This window comes from Elephantulus edwardii, unplaced genomic scaffold (genome assembly GCF_000299155.1).
Source record: "Elephantulus edwardii isolate Elephantulus edwardi_28Jun2011 unplaced genomic scaffold, EleEdw1.0 scaffold00038, whole genome shotgun sequence".
Lineage (NCBI taxonomy): Eukaryota > Metazoa > Chordata > Mammalia > Macroscelidea > Macroscelididae > Elephantulus > Elephantulus edwardii.
In genome coordinates, this window is record NW_006399788.1 from 16595157 (window position 1) to 16617970 (window position 22814).

Consider the following 22814-nt stretch of genomic DNA (forward strand, 5'->3'; position numbering starts at 1 on the left):
CCAAAGCTGTGTACAATCTCAATCTCTTCACCAAACATCCTGATGCTGCCAATTGGTCAGTGGTGAGAATCTTTGTCTTCTTGACATTGAGCCTCAATCCATATTGGAGGCTACAGTCCTTGACCCTCTGCAGCAGGTGCTTCAGGTCCTCCTCAGTTTCAGCAAGCAGAGTTGTGTCATCTGCATAACGCAAACTGTTGATAGATCTTCCATCAATCTTGACCCCACATTTCTCCTCATAGAGCCCAGCCTCCTGGATAATCTGTTCTGCATACAGGTTGAAAAGGTATGGAGATAGGATGCATCCTTGGCGTATGCCCTTCCCAATTTTGAACCATGCAGTGTTCCCTTGCTCTGTTCTGACGACTGCCTCCTGGTCCAAGTATAGGTTTCACATTAGAACAATCAAGTGTTCTGGGATTCCCATTCTTCTCAGAGTCAGCCACAGTTTGTTATGATCCACACAGTCAAACACCTTTGCATAATCAATGAAACACAGATAGACATTCCTCTGGTATTCTCTGCTTTCAGCTAAGATCCATCTAACATCAGCTACAATATCCCTAGTACCATGACCCCTTCTAAGCCCAGCCTGGACTTCTGGCAGTTCTCTGCTGATGTGCTGTTCCAGTAGTTTTTGGATAATCTTCAGTAGACAAATTAATTAAAACTTTAACAGAGAGAGAAAAAGGGGAGAGTGTGTGTGTTCTCATTCTTTTCCTTATTGTTGTTGTATGCTATTTTGTTTCATTGATTATGCAAAGGTATTTGACTGTGTGAATCATAGCAAACTGTGACTAACTCTGAGAAGAATGGGAATCCCAGATCACTTGATAGATATTGCTAATGGGAAACCTATACTTGGACCAGGAGGCAGTGGTCAGAATGGAGCAAGAAAACACTGAATGGTTCAAAACTGGGAAGGGTGTATACCAGGGCTGTATCCTGTCTCCATACCTTTTCAATCTTTATGCAAAACAGGTTATCCAGGAGGCTTGGCTGTATGAGGAAAATATGGCATCAGGATTGGAGGAAGAATCATCAACAAACTGTGTTATACAAATGATAAAACCCTGCTTGCTGAAACTGAAAAGGACCTGAAGCACTTGCTGTGGAAGGTCAAGGACGACAGTCTTCAGTATGGATTGAGACTCAATATCAAGAAAACAAAGATTCTCACCACTGGGCCAATAGGCAGCATCATAGTGAATGGTGGAAGAGATTGAGATTGTCCACAGTTTTGGTTTGCTTGGATCCACAGTCAACACTCTTGGCACCAGCAGCCAGGAAATTAAAAGATGTATTGTGTTGGGAAAGTCTGTGGTTAGATACGTCTCTAAAGTGCTGACGTGCAAAGATGTCAGTTTGGAGACTAAGGTGCGCCTGATACATGCCATGGTCTTTGCAATCACTTGCTATGCATCAGAGAGCTGGACAATGACTACGGATGATAGAAGAATTGATGCCTTTGAGCTGTGGTGTTGGAAAAGAGTATTGAATATATTCTTCCTAGGACTGCTAGGAAAACAAACAGTTTTGTCCTGGAGAGGGTGAAGCCGAGCTGTTCCTTGTAGGCATGGATTCTGAAGCTTCCTCTGACATATTTTGGACATGTTGCAAGGAAGGACCAGTCCTGGGAGAGGGACACCATGCTTAGGAGGGCGGAGGGACAGTGCAGGAGAGGAAGACCCTTGAGAGATGGATTGATTCAGCGACTGGGGTGTGAGTGTCGGAGATGGTGAGATTGGCACAGAACAGGGCAGAGTTTAGGGCTGTTGTACATAGGGTTGCTATGAATCACAGGTGACTCGATGGCACATAACAACAAACAACAACAACAACATGCTGTTTTGTCAGAACTGACCCTTAGCTGACCCTCCAGTGTGCTTTCAGAGGCAATTAATCACATGAGAGGAGATGGCCCATCCTTCTCCCACAAAGCATGTGGTGGATTTGAACCACACGTCTTTATGATTACAGTGCAGGTTCTTACCACTAGGCCACCAGCACTCTTGTTTTATTTGGCCTGAGAACTTAGTGAGTTTTTTTCCAGAGCTGGTAAGATTTTTGTGTCTATTTTCTTTTGTTTGATTCTGAAAGGTATAAAAGAATGAGGAAATTTGGAAGGCAGATGTTGCTGTTAAGTGCAATCAAGTCGACTATAATTCACAGTGACCCTGTGAACAATGGATCTGAAGCTTGTCCTCTCCTGTGCCATCCTCACCATAACTTCTGATCTACTTAAGCACATAGTTACAGTCACTATGTCAATCCATGTTGTTGAGGATCTTCCTCTCTTATGCTGATCCCTCCACCTTTCCAAGGACTGGTCCCTCTTGACAACATGTTCAAAGTATGAGATGACGTTTCACCATCTTTGCCTTTACGGAGCACCTTGTTTGCATTTCTCCAAGACATTCTTGTTTGTTCTTTTGGCAGTCCAGAGGATATTAAGTACTCTTCCAACACACAATTCAAAGGCACTGATTCTTTTTTTGTCATTCTTATTCACTGTCCAACTTTCAGATGCCTAGGAAACAACTGAAAAGAGCATTGCTTGGATCAGGTGCACCTTAGTCTTTGATCTGATACCTTTGCTCTTTAGCACTTAAGAAGGTACAGAAGACCTTTCAAAAGTGCAAGACACTCTCCTTTCTAAACAGGTCAAAGCTCATTTTAATGGGAAAGATTAGAAATACCATCCTTTCAAGGAACAATTGAGGGCCTAGCCATCTATAGCAGTAAAACTCAAAAAAGCACAATACCTTTGTGTACTGGCCCATAGCTAATTCATCAGTCAGTTTTCAGAGGCTATAAATTGCACGGAAGGATACTGCTCATCTTTCCCCTGCATAGCAACTGGTCGATTCAATCTGTCTGCCTTTGAATTGACAGTGCAGTATTTTATTCTCTAGGCCACGAGGGCTTGCACACAGCCAAGACTCTTTAAAGCTAGAATTCATTCAAAGGCAACAGTGTCTAGTGCCTGATAATGTCTTACATTTGGTTTTTTTCCCCTTGAGCTCTAAAATACAGAATTAGACACAAGCGAGGTAGGGATAAAAAGCCATATAGACTATTATCATGCTATTTTGCCATTTTATCTATTTCTTGGATTTGATATATGTGGTTTTTTTCCCCCCTTTGGTGATTAAAGTTTTAGAGTAGCCTATGCTGTTCTTTCCTAAGCAGAAAAAAAGGTTAACATGTTTGTCTGCTAACCAAAAGTCTGTCAGTTTGAATCTACCAAGAGGCATCTTAGAAAGGCCAGGCAATAGATTTCTGAAAAGTCAGACACTGAAAATCCTCTGAGTGCAGATCTATTCTCACCCACATGGTGTGGGAGTCAACTGAAGAGCAAACACCTTCCTCAAGCTGTCCTTCCAGAATAACATTTGTGCTTCTCTGCCCTTACCTGTGCACAACGACAAAGGCTCCGGGGGTCCAGGAAAGAAAAGATGTATAAAGATAACACCCTCGGAAGCTTGGTAGTAAAATCCAAAGCTTCTGCTGGAATTTTTTCCTGAAGCTGTCTACAGCAGAACTTCTGCTGTGACAGGGAGCAGCGTTCTAACAGGCTTGTCAGGATTCTTCTCCTTTGAGAATCTGTCCATTTGTCAAACTAGGAAAAGACAAACATAAAAGGGACCAGCTTTAGTATGATACTGGAAATTCATTATGAGGAAGAGATTAAGAGTGACATAGAAAATGACGTTTGTAATTTATTTCTGGTGAATTCCTTGTATCTCTCTTCCTAACTACTAGATGTTTTTTAAAACCATGTCACTGTCTTCTCTCACAGTTATGTTTGTGAGCATGTGCAAATGCTGTGTGTGTCTAATCTCAGAATCAACAGTAACATAAAAACAGTGAATTGGGAACTATTCTTATTTGTAGGCTGAGAAAATGCAAACATAAAAGACAATTTCCAGAGAAGGTGCCTCAGCAGGGCTCCCTCCCAAATAGTTTCTATATTAGCTCATCAGTGCTTAAAATGTCAGTACTAGAAATTCTTAGTTGCTATTAGAGAAAATGTATAGAATGCAAATATACCTGACAAAGAGAGCATACTGAATGGTGTGGCTTAGTGGTAAAGAATCACACTACACAGCGAGCTCTGGTGGCCTAGAGGCAGGAAGCTGCACTATAATCCCAGAGGTACGTGGTTTGAATCTACCAGATGCTCTGCTGGAGAAGGTGGAACAATCTCCTCCTGTATCAGTCAGATCTGATTTGATGGTGTTCACACACACACACACACACACACACACAGAATCACACTATTAACACAAAGGTGCCCAGTTCTAATTCACCAGCTGTTCCTCAGGAGAAAGATGGATAATATCCTCTTCGGTGATTAACTTTTTCTGAAAACCCACTGGAGGGTCAGCTCTGTGTCGGTTCTGACTCTACAGTACGCAACAACAACAATATGTAAAGGACTGATATGTTTGTAGAAAAATGGTAGACTTTGTGATATTCTCACTGCGTAATATATTTCAACAACACAAAATGTCTAACAGTAGGATTCAGCTAAGCAAGCTGTAAAATATCAATGTGATATAAAATGGATAGATGATGGGTTTTTGAGTGTGACAATTGGGAGCCTCTGTCCCAATATCTTATTACTTCTAAATTACAAAATCCTCGCTCTACCACTAACAACCTCTCTTAGCCTCAAATTGCTCATTTATAAATTAAGGATAATTATATATACAATCTTAGTTGTGGTGAAGATTAAAAATGTATAAAATTTCTAATGGAGCGTATGACTCACTGTAGACATAGAGGCTATTATTATAAAATACCACAGTGATGTTAAAAATAATAAGTAGGGGGTGCTAAATCAATGTGAAAGAAGATACACCAAAAAATTAAATTAGAATCCATGCGATTATGATGTTTGTACACTGAAACAAATAAGCAGCACCTTAAGAAGGACTTAGTTGAGCTTATGTTCTTGATGCCTCCCCAAAGAGAATGGGTTCAGATCACAGAAGCAGAGATTTAAAATGAATGTAAAAGAATATTAGTGTTATAAGATATGGAAGAAATTTATAAAGAAAAACATTAAAGCATTTCCTCTAGAGATTAAAAAGATAATTACATTGGGTTCTTATTTATTTTCCTGATTGCAATGGCCAAAAGTAATTTATATTTTGCTTTGATAGGTGTTCTTTGCCTCAAGGGATTTTCCTTTCTAATTGTGTTTGCTTAGGCTGATGGAAAACTAATTTGTATTCCTTGAATTAATGTAAATTTAAGATGGGTAGTGGGTTCAGAAGAATGTGTAACAAAAACAAAAAAGCCAAACCCCTTTTGGAGTCCTGGCTAGATCTCGAGCGAACCTCATTTCCCCTGCTTCTTTGGCTCTTCCCCCCAAAACCTCTGAATAAAATAATGTGATGTAAAAACACAAATTCCAAACCCACTGTCTTCCAGTTGAATGCAATTCGTAGCTAGTATCTTAGTAGGTAAGGAGTTAGATAGTCAATCCAAAGACAGGCAGCTTGAGTCCACTCGCTGGTCATTTATAGGCAGCTTGAGTCCACTCGCTGTGTTATTTTCAGCCTGTGAAAACCCACTGGAGGGTCAGCTATGAGTCAGTTCAGACTAGATGGCAACGAGTGAGTGACCCTGTAGAACAGAGCAGAACTGCTCTAGAATTTCCAAGGCTGTAAATCTTTATAGAAGCTGGCTGATTCCTCCTCTTCCAAGGAGAGACTCAAAAGTGCCAACCTTGAGTTTAGTAGTCAAGAGTTTGAACCATAATCCTAAAGGTAGATGATCCATGGAGTAGTTAATTGTACAAGAATTCAGTAATTTCCCACATCTCATGCATCACTTCTCATGTGAAAATAAACATAACAAGCAATGAATTCAATGTTTCTACTGTCTTCTCATTCTGGTATAGTATTTCCTGTCATAATTGGGTCCTGAAGCGTGCTGTTATAGGCCTTTCTTGATTCAAAATAATTGTAAAAAATCCCACTTTTAGTGTAGTGTTTGTTCCAGGGATTCGTACTGCAGTGTCAGGAAGTGAGGATGGCTTCTCGGGCCATCAGGTCATCACATCGACAGGAAAGGGTCATGAGGGGTTGGGAGCAGGATGAAGAGGGAAGTTTGTTATTTTTTTGGTCTGTTTATCGGTGTATTTATTCTAATCTGTCTGAGGTTCTGAGTCCTATTATAAAAAATTATTTCAAAATTGAAGCATAAATACACTGCAGCTATACAAAGTTTTAAATAAGTATGTAAGGAATTAAACATGAAAATTCCAGTTAGCTACTCTTTTCTCATCCAATGTACCCCACACTCCCTAGATTTATCCACTGATCACATGTTCTATACATCTACATTGTTAAATAACAGATTTTGGAGCTAAGCTCTAAAAAATTTTAACAGAGATTTTATTTAGGAGTAAGACAGATTGCTGTAGCAAGAAACCTTGGCATTCAGGAGGATACAAAAAAGCTTCCATTTGAAAGAGAAAGCAATTTCTTTTTATAGAAGCTTTGAAGAAGTTAGAAAAGTGGAAAAAGTAGAGAAGAAAAAAGGAACAAATGCACCTCCTTGCTGTCAATTCAGAAACAATTCACAGATGACCCACATCAACGGGCTTCAGTGCCGTGGAGATTGTGAGGCTGGTGCAGGGCTGGGGAGCGTTTTGATCTGTTGTACCTAAGATTTCTGTGAACCAGAGTTGACCTCACAGCACCTAGCAACAACGATATGATCCAGTGAATTTTTCAAGTGAATCCTTGAAAATAGACATCATGTTTGGAAAGGTCAGTGAAAGAGAAGATGACCCCCCAGCCAGATGAATTAACGCAGTGACTAAGAAATGGATCAATATAAAGAAGTATATCAGAAATGATGAGGATGGCACAGGATAGGACAGGGTTCAGATCTGTTGTTCACAGGGTCTCTGTGAGTCATAATCAACTCAATGGCACCTAACAGGAGCAGTGAATTTAAGGAATAAATTAGTTGTTGGACAAAAGAAAAACAAATGGGCATCCCTGTTTATGAATTTAAAAATATTTACTAAATGTTTATATTAAGCACCAAGGAGTGTTGGGGTGTAAGGGTAAAAGAATCTGGCTGCTAACCGAAAAGTGATTTGAATCCAACCACCCTTTCATTCTGTAGGAGAAAGACAGGGCCGTCTGCTTCTGTAAAGATTGACAGCCTGGGAAACTTTAGAGGCAGCTCCATTCTTCCTACAGGCTAACTATGAGTCAGAATCCCCTTGATGGCAGTGAGTTTGATATATGAAGCATCAAGGAATGTATAATAAAAAGCATAATAATTGTACTCACTTCGGCAGCACATATACTAAAAAATTGGAATGATACAGAGAAGATTAGCATGGGCCCTGCACAAGGATGACATGCAAATTTGTGAAGCATTCCATTATTTAAAAAAAAAGCATAATAGAAAGCACTTGTCACTGATAGGATTTTGTCCCCACAATGGAATGATATAGAAAGTGGATGCTATTTAGTCATCCTTCAAGATCTGATAAGCCAATTAGCTGCAAGAAGATTAGGGGGAAGAGGATCAGAGAGATAGAAAGGCAGTTTCCCTAGAATGCAGCCTGTAATACTTTCATCTCAGCATAGATAAAAGGGGAAGAAAGTGTGCCCAGAGAAGGCACCTCAGTACCAACAAGAAATAATCACTACGCTTGGAGTGTGTTCTTTTGGACCTAGGCCCCTGAGCTAGGAATGTCCTTGACACTGGGGAAGACATGGACAAAAAGTCACCTCCTGACAATGCCACCTGCTAATCAAAACAGACAGAAGTTGGTCAACTATATTAAAAAGCACCAGATGAATATTGTTAGGCACCAATGAGTCAAGTATGACTCATAGTGACCCTATGAACAACCAATCTTAATACTGTCTTGTCCCATGCCTTCTTCACAATCTCTGACACACTCAAATCGATTGCTGCAGTCACTGTGTCAATTCACTGGGTTGAGACTCTTTCTCTTTTTTCATCATCCCTTCACCTATCCAAGTATGATGTCCCACTCCAAGGAATGACCTCTCCTAATAACATGTTCAAAGTATGTAAGACAAAGCTTTGTTATCTTTGCCTCTGAGGAGCACTCTGGCTGCACCTTCTCCAAGAAGCATTTTTGTTTTTTTGGTGGTCCACAGGATCTTCAGCACCCTTCTCCAAAGACATCAATTCTTCTGTAAGCCTTAGTCAAATCCAGCTTTTAGATGCATGTTGTTGTTATGTACCGTCGAGTCGCTTGCAACTCATAGCGACCCTATGTACAACAGCCCTAAACTCTGCTCTATCCTGTGCCAATCGCACTGTCTCTGACACTCCCATCCCAATTATCCCAGTCACCGAATCAATCCACCTCATAGAGGGCCTTCCCCTCCTGTGCTGTCCCTCCACCCTCCCAAGCATGATGTCCTTCTCCAAGGACTTATCTCTTACAATATGTCCAAAGTATGTTAGACGGAGCCTCAGAATCCTTGCCTCCAAGGAGCCACCCAGTTTAACCCTTTCCAGGACAAATCTGTTTGTTTTCCTACCAGTCCATGGTATTTTCAATACTCTTCTCCAGCACCACAGCTCAAAGGCATCAATTCTCCTTCTATCCTCCTTAGTCATTGTCCAACTCTCTGATGCATAAAAAGTGATTGCGAAGACCATGACCTGTATCAAATACATAATTTAGATGCATAGCAAGTGAATAAAATGATCATGGCATGAATCAGGCAGGTGTACCTTTGTCTTCAAGCTGACATCATTACTCTTCACTAATTTGGAGAGGTCTCTGACTGCAGACTTTTTTCAGAGTCATTAATCTCCTGATCTCCTGAATGCTGGTATTCAAAAGTAGACTGAAAGTGGATCCAAGTAAGATGAAATCCTTGACAGTATTAATCCTTCCCCCATCCATTATGACGTTGCCTATTGATCCAGTGGTAAGAATTATTGTTTTCTTGATGTTGAAATGCAATCCATAGTGAAAGCTGCAACATTTAACCTTCTGCAGCAAGTGCTTCAAGTTCTCCTCATTTCAGCAAGCAAAGTTGTGTCATCTTCGTAACGAAGGTTACTGATGAGTGTCCCTCCAATACTGATGGCACATACTTCATCAGAGTCCAGTTTCTTGAATAATTTGCTCAGCATCCAGATTAAATAAGTATGGAGAAAGGATACAACCCTGACACACACCTTTCCTAATTTTAAACTATGCTGTGCTCCTTTGCTCTGTTTGTACAACACAATCTTGGTCTAGGTATAGGTTTCGCACAAGCACAATCAAGTGTTCAGGAATTCCCATTCTTCTCAATGTTAACCATAATTTGTTATGATCAACATACTCAAATGCTTAGTCACATCAATTTGGGGCTCTCCACAAATGTTATCTAAATTAGTAGCATCAAGTGAGTTACATTAAATATATCCGTTCACACATCTGACTATGACAAGGATAAATCATGAGCTGATGGACTGTGGGCTGTTTACACTTTTAACTACCATTAATAATGTTTATATAAATATTTTGTACAATTTTTCACATAAGCATGTGTTTTCAAGTCTCTTGAGCAGTAGAGAATATTCAGGTAAAGGCTGCAGATGAATTTGGTGAGGAATTAATAGTGCCCAGAAATGAAAAGCCACTATTGAGAAATACGTCCCTGTATTTTGGAAATCATGTGAAAAAGTGTGTGTATGAAGGATAGTTCTTTCTGGTTACATCAAGGTATAAAGTTGTCACAGTTCTTGTGTGGGAGTTTAAATATGTGTTATGTTATGTGCCATCAAGATGATTATAACTCATAATGACCTCATGAACAACTCCTCTGAGCCTTGCCCCTTCCTTACCCAAACTCACCACTTCCAATACACCTGATCCCATTGCATAGTCACTGTGTCAGTCCATCTTATCCAGGGTTTTCCACTCCTGCACTGACCTTCAACCCTTCAAAACATGACGTCCCTCTCCAAGGATTAGCGAAAAGTATGTGAGACGAAGCTTCAAACTCCTTGTCTTCAAGGAACAACCTGGTTTCACCCCCTCCAGGACAGACTTGTTTATTCTCCTGGTAATCCATGGTATGTTCACTGTTCTTGACTACCACAACTCAAAGGCATTGATTCTTCTTTCATCCTTAAGTCATTGTGCTGCTCTCAGATGTATAGCATGCAACTGAGAAGACCATCACCTGGATTGTCTATAGTCTAACATTGTTGCTATTTAGCACTTTGGAAACTTGTCTTTTGATTTCCTGACTGCTAGTGCCAAGGGTGTTGATTGTGAATCCAAGAAAGATGAAACAGTTGACAACTTCAATCTTTTCTCCATCTAGTATGATGCTGCCTGTTGGCTTGGTGGTGATGATTTTTGCTCTTTGGATGTTGAGATGCAATCCAAATTGAAGGCTATATTATTTCATCTTCAGCTGTAAGTGCCTCAAGTCCTCCTCAGTTTTGGCAAGCAAGGTTGTGTCAACTGGATAATGCAGGTTGTTGATAAGTCTTCCTCCAATCCTGATGTCATAATCTTCTTTATAAAATCCAGTCTCTCATATGATTTGTTCAATACGTAGAATGAAAACATGTGGAAACAGGACACATCCTGATGCATTCCTTTCTTGATTTTGAACCAAGCAGCATTTTCTTGTTCTGATTAGACAACAGCTTCTTTGTCTGGGTATAGATTTTGCATGAGCATGATCAAGTGTTTGGGGATTCCCATTGTTCTCAAGGTTATGCTCTGCATATAGTACTTTTTCTTTGACAGCTGGACCCTTGTTGAATGCTGCCAGTGGAGGAGACACTAGAGCAAAGTCAAGGGACAGAGAATAAGGGACTCATTTATTCCTTTCTGTTTGTTTGAAGTTTGCTGTGAGTGCCACCCTTGCTCTTCATGCATGTAGAAGCAGTTAATGCCCGTTTCTAGTTTTCCCATACTTCCAGAGTCACCACGCCTTTTAGATAGATCTGAATCAACAGGCCATGAAGACATGTCCTTTCTCATGGATTCAGTCTCCAGCAGGAAGAAGTCCTTCTGAGTTGCAGAGGTATCAGTAAAGCTGAGAGTAGCTGCTTCCTGCAGTTCTATGTCAGTGTTTTGATAGACATGTCCTTTTTCATCTTTTCCATTCTCTAATACTTGCTTATTATAAGGAGTTTGGTGATCCTAGTAGTAAGAAGTTGCACTGCAATTCTAAAGGAACCCAGTTCAAATCTACCAGCTGCTCCATGGGAGCGGGATAGACAATCTCCTCTTGTGTGACTTATTGCCACTGAAAATCTGCTGGAGGGTCGGCTATGGGTTAGTTCCGAATTGACAGCATGCAATACTACGTGCTTAGGGAAGTCCTTTTACTAACTCATGTCTATTAAAATAACTTGCGTGGTTTCTATTTTCTTGGCCAAATCCCAACTGATACACATAGAAGGCATCACATTTCTTAGGAAATGAAACAATGCTTATTTGAACTACCTTGAGTCCAAGCTGAGTGTTTTTTACTTGAAAATAACATAATTATATAATAGGAAATTGTTACCCATTTTCCAAGCAGAGCTCTTCTTTCTTCAAATACCTACAATAAATTAAAAAATGAAAACAAATGAATAAGATGATTTGATATATCATGATTCAAAATAACCATTTTAAGAAATATATCATTAAAATATCAATGAATATGTGTTTTCATGGTGTCAACTGAGTAAACAAAGTCAGAGACCATTCTTAAGAAAGTTCTTCTTTTTCTCATTCAAAAGGTTTACCCCTTCCTTCCCAGGTATCTCTAGTTATAAAGAGAGAACATTTTTAGAATCTTAAAGATGAAAAAATACAAAGGGAAAAAGGAGATCTCCCTCACTTTACCAGTGCTTTAGGAATGTGCAGCTGGGATTTGGTTTTGTTAGAAATTTATTTTCATTCAATAATTCATATATATTTTGTTTTACAGGATTAGTTAAACCTGATAAATGCCATTTATGACATTATCTCCTCAAATACTCACTGTACCTCGCCATTTCCTTATGTCACCATCCACTCACCAATCTCCTCTCCCCTTCCCTTCACAGTCATGGCAACCCTCCATGATTATTTCTACTTGTGTGTAAGCAAAACTTTCCTGCCCCCAGTCAATCAATTATGCATATCTTATTCAATATTATTAACTACAATGCACAGAATGTCTGATTGTTCACTCATCCCACACTGTCCTCCCCTTCACTTGTTCCAGTAGAGAATTTATGGTGAGCAGGTGTTTATGTATCTTCATGTGTATGCCTCTCAGTGGATGGACAATTTTTATTTCTCAGAATTAGAAAAGTATATATGTGTACCTTACTCAGGAAGCCGGGTGGCACAATAGTTAAAGCATGCAATTTCTAACCTTTAGGTTAATAGTTAGAACTCACCAGCCTTGGGAGAAAGATGTGATAACCTGCCCCCTTAAAAATTATAGCCTTCCATCAACAAATGAATAGATGGAGAAGCTCTGGTATAGTCACACAATGGAATACTACACAGCACTGAAAAACAAGAAACTCATGAAATACTATGCAAAATGGATGACCTTGGAGGACATTATGCTGAGTGAAATATCTCAGTCACAAAAGGACAAATATTACATAGGATCACTGTTGTAAGACAAGACTGACATCAGGGTTGAGGGAAGACAGAAAAGGAGGGGAGGAATGATGTATACTGCATTGAAACATATGAGGGAGAGAATTGTTTAAAAGGGATATATGAATGGGTATTCTTGTCATTACAGTTGTCCAGAGTGAAGGTTGCATAGTGGAGTGGACTTGGTGGGTAGGGACTGCATAATAATGAAAGGGCTTTTCTTTTTCTTTTCAAGGAGAAGACTGAATTGGGGGAGTGGGGGAGTCAGTAGGGAGAAAAGTATAACAATGAATGACTGAAAACCCTAAGTCTTTGTAAACTTTCATTAAAATTAATTTAAAAAAAAAGATCAACAGCAGCTTGAACTTCTTTCCTCATTAAAAAAAATATAGACTTGGAAACACTACTCTGCCTATATGAGTTAGAATTGACTCAATGGCATTGAGGTTTTTGTATATGTGGACTTTCTTATTTATAGCTAAGTATTTATCTGTATAAATGTACTATTATATACTACTTGGGACAAGTCCTTGGAGAGGGACATCATGCTTGGGAGGGTAGAGGGACAATACAGAAGAGGAAGACCCTCAATGAAATGGATTGATTCAGTGACTAGGGTAATGGGGGTAGATGTGTCAGAGATAATAAGATTGGAATAGGATATATATAGCAGAGTTTAGGGCTGTTGTACATAGGATTGCTATGAGTAGCAGGCAACTTGATGGCACATAACAACAACAACTTGGGGCAAAGTCTTACCTTATTCATCTCCAATGTAGAGTATATAGTATATCAAAGATACTCGTGTTGCTAGCTATCCCACTACTAGAAATATACTCTAAAGAAACAACAATTACAACATGAACAAACATATGCACATTCATGTTTACTGTGCAATATTCTCAGTACAAAGAGATGGAACAACCCAAGTGCCCATCAATGAACAAATGAATAAAGAAACTGTGGTACATTTACACAAGGGGGTACTATGCAGAATTGAACAATTAAGAACTCACTCATGAAATATTACACTATATGGATGAGTCTAGAGAATATTATGCCATTATGTTGAGTGAAATAAGTTAATTATAAAGGACAAATACTGTATCATATCACTGTTAAAGTTACAAAAAAAAAAACAACTAGAAAAAGTTTACATATGAAGAGAATCACTCCAGTAAGCTGCCAAGGGAGGCAGAGAGCAAGAAGAAAATTAATGTAAAATGAACACTTTATTGGTAGGGGTGAAGGGAAGAACAATTCATAATAAATGGATACTCAGACATAGTGTGTGCTGTTAACATTATTGAACTAAGAGCACAAGAATGATTGTGGAGGGTGGAGAACTCAATATGCTTTGTAAACTTCCACACAAATAAAAATTTAAAATGTAACAAAATAAGACACTCATGTTTGTCTAGTTGAATGTTGCTGTGAGAATGAATAGCCTTATGAAGGACAGATCAGTAAGATGTAAGTGTATTTATACATTGGTGTGTAGGTGTTTTCCTGAGCATCAAAGCATCCGTCTTTTTGAGCGAGTGAAAAATGAGAAGAAAGATTAATATGATTATGTCTGGCAGAGGAGGGGTAACAGAAGAAGCAAGTGAGAGTAATGAACATATGTGAATGTCTCCCTGCACTCTGTCAGTTTTCAAAATTAGAACTTGTGTTTTTCCATTCCTCTTGGCACTACCTAAATTCTCAAGCAACATAAGAAAGTCCCTACTTGGAGGAGTAGCTTGGGCTTATTTTTTCTCCCTTTTTGTGCAGGAGGACAGGAAGCTGGTTTTATACCTTTTTCCCTTTCTCAAATATCACAGTTATACACCTTTAAAAATATTTGAGACATAGCTGTAAAGTTAACTCCTACTCATAAAGACCCTCCATCAGGCTTCTGTTATACAGCAGCTGGTGGACCTTTCCGTTAACAGTGAGACATGCCATCAGTGTGCCTTATCAAGAAGGATGAAAAAGCTAATCATCTTGCTCATTAACTGCCACAGGCCCTTCAAATAAATAGCAATAGATAAAATCAGGATTTATAAATGAAAAAAACTCAGGGGTTATAAATGAAAATAGAATAAACCTACAGAATGCTGATTTCAAAAATCTGGGTTCAAAAATTTCCGGAGATCATTTTCTCTATTTATCCAAATCCTATCTATCATCCATTGTCAAATCATCAGGACCAGTGCTTGTCTGATACCCAATCACCTTCCAAACTCCTATTTCATTTATAGTACATGTTCCAGCAGAAAATTTTATAGTGTTTTTAAAAATGTTGTTTGATTGCTTCTGTTAATTTTACCTTGTCATGTTGATTACAATCGTTTTCTCTTATGTGCTCCATAAAATCAGCAAGTACAGGTTCCATAGTTGTTGTTGTTGTTGTTGTTGTGAGCAGTCATTGCCATCAAGTCAGAACTGACTCACAGCTGACCCTCCAGTGGGTTTTCAGAGGCTGTAAATTGCGTGAAAAAAAGATTGCCTATCTTCTCCCATAGAGCAGCTGGTGGATTCAAATCACCTGCCTTTGGGTTGGCGGTATAATTCTTACCTCTAGTCTACCAGAGCTTCCTGGCAGGGCTTCAACATACATCTACTGATGCCAGAAAAAAAATGCATCAGAAGGCAAAGGCTCTTATAATGGAAAAAAAAATAAAGATCTTTTTGTTCAGTCCCCTTGTGTTATAGAAGGTAAGCAGAGATCCAATGAGAAAATATTTACAGATTAAAAAACACACAAACCAAACAACTCTGGTCCCAGGCAGTCTGTTCAGCTCAATCCAGCATTTAGTTTTTGACACACCACAGCTTGATCTCCAGACTTACTATCAATAGTTGCAGTTTTTACTTGATGTTGTTTATTGTTGTTATGTGCCCTCGAGTCACCTGCCCTCATAATGACTCTATGTACAATAGCCCTATACTCTGCTCTATCCTGTGCCAATCTTATTATCTCTGACACAACTAACCCCCTACCCCATTACTCCAGTCACAGAAATTAAAGACAGCAAGGTTCAAGGACCACATCCAGCTTTCCAAGGGAATTTGAGAGGCATCATGATGGTATCCAATGGCAGGTGGAATACAGGAAACAAAGAGTCCTGAACCTGAAGGGAAAAGGATGGTCCACAAGGAGGTAGTTGAAAAAAAGTGAGGTTGGGAGGATGAGGAGTGTCATTCAGCCTAAAATAATAATCTTAAGAGGGCCAATCAAAGACCAAGCCTAAATGGATCAAAGCATATTCAGTTCTTTCCCGAACACATATAAGAACCAAGTAGAAACTGATTGGAGTGGTAGAGTAGGAGAGGAATAGACCAGAAGTTAGGAGAGCTCAGTTTTGTTTCTATCTTAGACTAAAAAAGACAATTTCATCAAATTATTGAATTGTGAGGTCATTATTTGACTACGTAGATCATAACAAGCTATGGCTAACATTGAGAAAAATGTGGTTGGGTCTCAGAACACTTATTTATGCTCATATGAAACCTTTATCCAGAACAAGAAGCTGTTGTCTGAACAGAGCATGGGAACACTACAAAAGCTTAAAATAAGGAAAGGTGTATGTCAGGGTTATATCCTTTCTCCATATCCAATTTGTATGCTGAATAAATCATTTGAGAAGCTGGACTCTAGGAAGAAAAATGTGGCATAAAATCAGAGGAAGATTCATCAATAATCTCTGTTATGTAGATGACACAGCCTTGCTTGCTGAAAGTGAGAAGGACTGGAAGCGCTTGCTACAGAAGATCAAAGACTAAAACCTTTAACATTTCAACATCAAGAAGAAAAAAAGTCTTTACCACTGGACCAATAAGCAGCATCATGATAGATGGGGGGGGAGGAACTGAAATTGTCAACAATTTCATCTTACTTGGATTAAAAATCAACACCATTGGTACCAGCAGTCAGGGGGAGATCAGGAGGCATCAAATCGGCTGTCAGGGACCTCTCCAAAGAACTGAGGAGTAATGATGTTAGTGTGAAGACCAAGGTGTGCCTGACTCAGGCTATGGTCTTCTCAATCACTTACTATGAATCTGAGAGCTGGACAATAAATAAGGATGACAGGAGAAGAACTGTGGTGATGGGGGGTGGGTGGGAAATAATTGTGGTGATGGAGAAGAGTACTGAATATTCCACAGACTGTCAAAAGTACAAACAGATATGCTTGGGGAAAGTGTAGTAAGTATGGCAAAGAATTGTTTCACCTTCTTTTGGCATGTTACTTGGAGAGGCTATTTCTTAAGAGAGGGACATAGTGCTTGGAAACATGGGGAGTCAACGAAAGAGGGGAAATCTATCAATGACACTGATTGACACAATGACTGCAGCAATGAACTCAAGTGTGTCAGATTGTGAGGAAGGCACAGTATAGGACAGGGTTCAGATCTGTAGTTCATAGGGTCCTTTGAATCATACTCAATGGCATCCAACAACAACAGTAAGGCTTAAAGGCTTGTATTTTCTGATTTGGAAAATTTTTATCCTTCTAATTTGCAACTGAGTTCTTTTTCTTTATGCTAGAAAACAAAGCATCTATTGAAAATAGAAATATTAAAATAGATCATCTCTTGCAGACTGCTGCAGTCTGTTTATATCACAGTTTACCCAGAGCCTGCTGTTAAGTAAAAAATTCTCTGGTTGTATTTTAAGTCTGTTGACACTGCCATCATATATTCCACCCTGTGACTAAGACAACATTTAAAACCAAACCCATTGCCTTTGAGTGGCTTCTAACTCATGGCAACTCTCCAATCAGGTTTCTTCAGCTATAAACCCGTGCAATTTATTGTCTTTTGAAAAACACTGGAGTTATGGGCAGGTTCTGACTCAATGGTACACAACAACAATACCAAACATTTGAGGGAAGAAGTTGCCCATTTTCTGTCACAGAATCACTGGTGGATTTGAAATGTCAACCTTTTATTGGAAGAACAACACTTCACCAACTACAACACCAGGGCTCAAGACAAAACATAGGTGCTCCTAAATTATGACTTGGTCTTTGTAATTTTTTGCTATTCATCAGAAAGCTGGACAATGACTAAAGATGACAGAAGAATCAATGCCTTTGAGTTGTGGTGCTAGAGAAGAGTATTGAACATACTAAATTGTCAAGAGAATGAACATATATGTCCTAGAGAGGGTGAAAATAAGTTGCTCCTTGGAGGCAAAGTGTTTGGGGGTTTTTTTAGTGTGCAAGCATTTTATTAAATCAAATAAGGAATCTCTATATTGTTGAACATACTAGTTTGTTAGAATTTCAAGCAGACATCACTTGTTTACAAAGAGAAAGCTGGGAAGTCTAGTTAGTCATCTTCAGCCAGTGAAAAGTTCTAGAACATTGACAGAACAAACAATGGACAATTAAGGTTATACAAGATTTACAACAGAATGACAGAGCTCACGCAATTCATCCTTTACTTAGAAAACGCACATAATAACCTTAACTATAAAATGAGCAGCCTATTACTAGCTAGATATACATTTCTTTGAGGTATATTAAGCTTATGGGGCAAGGATTTTGAGGCTCCATTTCACATACATGTTGCCAGGAGAGACCAGTCCTTGGGAAGGACATCATGCCTGGGAAGGTGGAGGGATGGTGCAGGAAAGGAAAACCTTGGATGAGAGAGATTAACACAGTAACAGGGGTAATGGGGGTAGATGTGCTTGAAGTAGTGAAATTGGCTTAAGCTAGAACAGGCTTCCCAGCTATTTTGCATAGGGTTGCTATGATTCGCAAGCGAGAGTCGATGGCCCATAACAACAAATAACAATAAATTGTAATTTAGAGAGCTCTGGTAAGGAGTTGCACTGCCAACCCAAAGGCACACAGTTTGAATCTAATGGCTGCTCTGAAGGAGAAAAATGGGCAATCTCCTACGTGATTTATAGTCTCTGAAAACCACGGAAGTGTTAGCAATGAGTCAGCTCTGGCTCAGTGGCACAGAACTACAATAAAAACAATTTATAATTTAAGGAGTCCTGGTGGCACAGTGTGAGGCATGTCACACTGCTAACTAACTAAAAGGTCAGCCTTTTGAATCCACCAAGCACTCCCTGTGAGAAAGATAGGCAGTCTCCTCCTACAAAGATTTATAATATTAGAAATGGGCAGAGAGTAACTATGAGTTGAAACTGACTTGGCAGCAGTGGGTGTCAAGTGATGCAATTTATCCATGGTGACTAGATGCCTAATCTCTGCCTGTCTTTTTAACATGTACTTCACTACATGTATAGTGTATTGTGAATTGCACTGCCAATGTAAAAGTCAGAAGTTTGAACCCATTGGCTGCTCGCAGGAAAAAGATGGCAAATCTCCTTCCTTAGAATTGTCCCCCCTCACCAACACAATGGAGTTGAGATCTGCTCCACAGTAAAGGGTTGGGTTTGGTCCTACATGTAAGAAGCCCTGGTAGTGTAATGGTTAAACCAAAAGTTGATGGTTCAAACTGCCAGAGACTCTAAAGGCCAAAGATAAGGTGGTTGGAGTCAGTGAAGATTTATAGCCTTGGAAGCTTGATGGGCAACTTTATTCTGTCCAATATGTTCCTCCAGGTTTCACCCAGTGGTATATAGGATTACTGTGAATTGGAATCAACACAAAGGCAATGGGTGGTTACCCCATGTATGAGTCCTACTTTGAAAGAAAGGATATTTTTTAATTAAAATGCTAGATGTCAAAGAAATATACGTTTGAAATCCTCCTCCTCTCAAAATTCACAATGCCTAAATTATTTTGTAATGTGTGATCTCTGCCTTTGCTGATGATGCTATTGTTTTTAGTCATCTGTATTTGCATTCAGTCATTTTGCTTAAACCCTGCCTGAAGTTAAAATCCCCTAACTCTTAGTCTGTCAGATAGTTACATATTTCACATTTTGCTACAGGAAAGAAGAAAGAGTTTTAAACAAACAACAACAAAAATCTGATTATTGGTGACAAATACACCAGAAGTTCAGAAAACTCTTGACACAGTGTCTATCTGCACAGCAGAGATTGTGATGTAGGGTAGGAGTAGGCAGGGTTTGTTCCCTTGTACCCAGTGTCATTAATAAATCAGGGCTGAGTCAGGGCATCTAACAACAGCAAGAAAATGCCTTGAAATTACTGTGCCGATATCCTCTGCTCAGATGTACCTTTTTTTTCCTTTCACACATTCAGAATGTTAGATATGGAAGAGACTTTCATGTGGTCATCTGATCTAATCCACTTATTTTACAAAGGAGCAAAGTAAACCCAGGGAAGTTAAATGACTTAGTTAAGTCATGTGGCAAATTATTGGCTGAGCTAGTCAAAACACTTGATCATTCTAATGCGAAACCTATACTTGGACCAAGGGGCAGTCATCAGAACAGAGCAAGTAAACACTGCATGGTTCAAAATTGGGAAGGGCGTACACCAGGGATGTGTCCCATCCCCATACCTTTTCAACCTGTATGCAGAACAGATTATCCGAGAGGTTGGGCTCTGTGAGGAGAAGTACGGCGTCAGGATTGGTGGAAGATCTATTAACAATCTGTGTTACGCAGATGACACAACCCTGCTTGCTGAAACTGAGGAGGACCTGAAGCGCTTGCTGCAGAGGGTCAAGGACTGCAGCCTTCAGGATGGATTGAGGCTCAATGTCAAGAAGACAAAGATTATCACCACTGGACCAATTGGCAACATCAGGATGGATGGTGAAGAGATTGAGATTGCTAACAACTTTAGTCTGCTTGGCTCCACAGCCAACACTCTTGGCACCAGTAGCCAGGAAATAAAAAAAACATATAGCGATAGGAAAGTCTGCTGCTAGGGACCTCTCCAGGGTACTGAAGAGCAATGGTGTCACTCTGGAGACTAAGGTGCGTCTGATACAGGCCACGCACGGTCTTTGCAATCACTTGTTGTGCATCAGACAGTTGGACAATGACTAGGGAGGATAGAAGGAGAATTGATGCCTTTGAGCTGTGGTGCTGGAGAAGAGTATTTAATGTACCATGGACTGCCAAGAAAACAAACAGATTCATCCTGGAGAGGATTAAACCAGGCTGCTCCTTGGAGGCAAGGATTCTGGGGCTTCGTCTGACATACTTTGGACATGTTGTAAGGAGGGACAGGTCCTTGGAGAGGGACATCATGCTTGGTAGGGTGGAGGGACGACGCAGGAGGGGAAGACCCTCTATAAGGTGGATTGACTCAGTGACTGGGGTAATCAGAATGGGTGTGTCAGAGGTAGTGTGATTGGCACAGGATAGAGCAGGGTTTAGGGCTATTGTACATAGGGTCGCTATGAGTCGCAAGCGATTTGATGGCACATAACAACAACAGTCTAAAGGAAAGTCTTGCAACTCCTAGAGTTATCTATCGTTACTTATTTTAATTTTCTTTTAAAATTTGAAATATTAATTGCACTATATAAAGGAAGTGGAAGGACTTGTGCTACCAATCCAATGACAAATGGTTCAAATCCACTAGCTGCTCCAAGGGAGAAAGACGGGCAATCTCCTCTGAGAAACTTACAGTCTCTGAAAACCCACTTGGAGTGTCAGCTATGAGTTGGCTCTCACTCAATGGCACACAACAACAACACAAAGGAAAGAACACAAGCTCTTCCTTCTTACAGACGCACTAACACTCTTCTAGGTCTTTGCAAGCAACTACTATTAACAGTTTGGCATATGTATCGAGAGAATCTATATGTTTTATATTTATTTATGTACTTACAAATATATATTTATACACACATATACACACATACATTATGATTTTTTAAAATAATTTTATTATAAAATAAAATTTAACTAAGTCAGAAAGCAACTCTTTATATAAGTTGGGAGTCTTAAGCAATAAATATTGCCTCCAAAAGTCATAATTGAATTTGATAGAATCTACAGAAGAACCAAGATAAGAATTTTAAAAAAAGAAAGAAGAAAAAAAAAAAAACTAATTACAATGATCATTGTCCTGCACCGCCTAGATTTTCCTCTTGAAGAGAAGGAAACAGTCTACCATCTGTCAGGAGTGTTTCTGGCTGACCTTCCTAAGCTTGAGGGAGTGCTGTGCCCAAGGTCAGGCCTTTCAGGGGGCAGCTTGCATCCACAGGAACAGCATGGAAGCACGAAGGCCAGGCTCCCTTGCTGCAGTGTAATACATTATCTTGCCAGCTTCCGAGCATTTATGGAGGCAGCTTTGTTGAGACTGTATTATCAGCCCTGAGAGACTTTCCTAATAGGTATCCTCAACACTAATCTTGGCTTCAGTCTGCTCTCTCAGTGATGGGCACTCAGGCAATTTTTGGTTGTTATTTTTGTTTCGGTGAAAATTTACAGAGCAAGTGAACTTCCCATGCAACAATTTCTAGACATTTTGTTTTGTGACATTAGTTGTATTCCTGTTATTATTATTCTGTTTCTTCTTTGTGTTATTCATTTCCACTCCTCTTTTTTCTCTTGTTCCTTCTGCCTCCTGGGCTTTGTTATGGGGTACATTCTGCCCTTTTGATCTCTAATGGTCAATTGTTCTGAGCACATAATCTTCTTGTACGTTACTGTTCACTGTTAGTCTGTGTATTCTTTGGTTGAAAGGTGATCCCAGGGCTGGGTTCAATTCCAGGTTTGAAGGGTGTCTTTGGGTCATAGTCAAAGGAGTTCCCCTAATCTCAATTAGTTAAATCAACCTGGTCTTTTTTTTAAATGCAATCAGTCAGTTTTTTAGCTATTAAAGCACGTTCTCCACAGCTGCTAAATTGATCAAAACATCTAACCGTTCAAAGAAAAATTCTGAAAATAGATGCATTCATCAAATAGTATTACAATTCAAGTCACTTTTTCACACATGTGTAAAATCTTCATAATTCTATGGGAAAACAGATTTCACAACTAAACACTGAACTTGGGGGGGGGGAGACCAGATAAGCTGTTATATAAACTGTTGGAGAACTTAAGAGCATGGCAAACAGGTGCTCAATAAATAATTGTTGAGCTGAATAAAACAAACTTTTGACAGCCTTATTTGGTGTTCATGTCTAGAGAATTGCTAGGTTTATTTACCTTTTTCTGTATTCCTTTGATTCTTCTAGTACCTCCTTTCTTTGCTATATATCTCTCCCCTCTTCCATAATTTCTTTCTCTCTCTTTCTCTCTTTCTCTTTCTTTCCTTCCTTCCTTCCTTCCTTCCTTCCTTCCTTCCTTC

The 22814-nt window shown here is 39.5% G+C and overlaps 1 protein-coding gene across 1 annotated transcript in view; it reads right to left on the reverse strand.

Moving 5' to 3' along the window:
- FBXO16 (F-box protein 16) overlaps nucleotides 1-22814 on the reverse strand; it is a 57747-nt gene that overhangs the window by 27381 nt on the left and 7552 nt on the right. Inside the window, exons 2-3 of the mRNA XM_006884930.1 lie at nucleotides 11550-11585; nucleotides 3416-3622 (exon numbers count right to left, since the gene is read on the reverse strand). Of these exons, the coding sequence (XP_006884992.1) occupies nucleotides 3416-3622; nucleotides 11550-11585 (243 nt within the window). The remainder of the gene's footprint in view (nucleotides 1-3415; nucleotides 3623-11549; nucleotides 11586-22814) is intronic.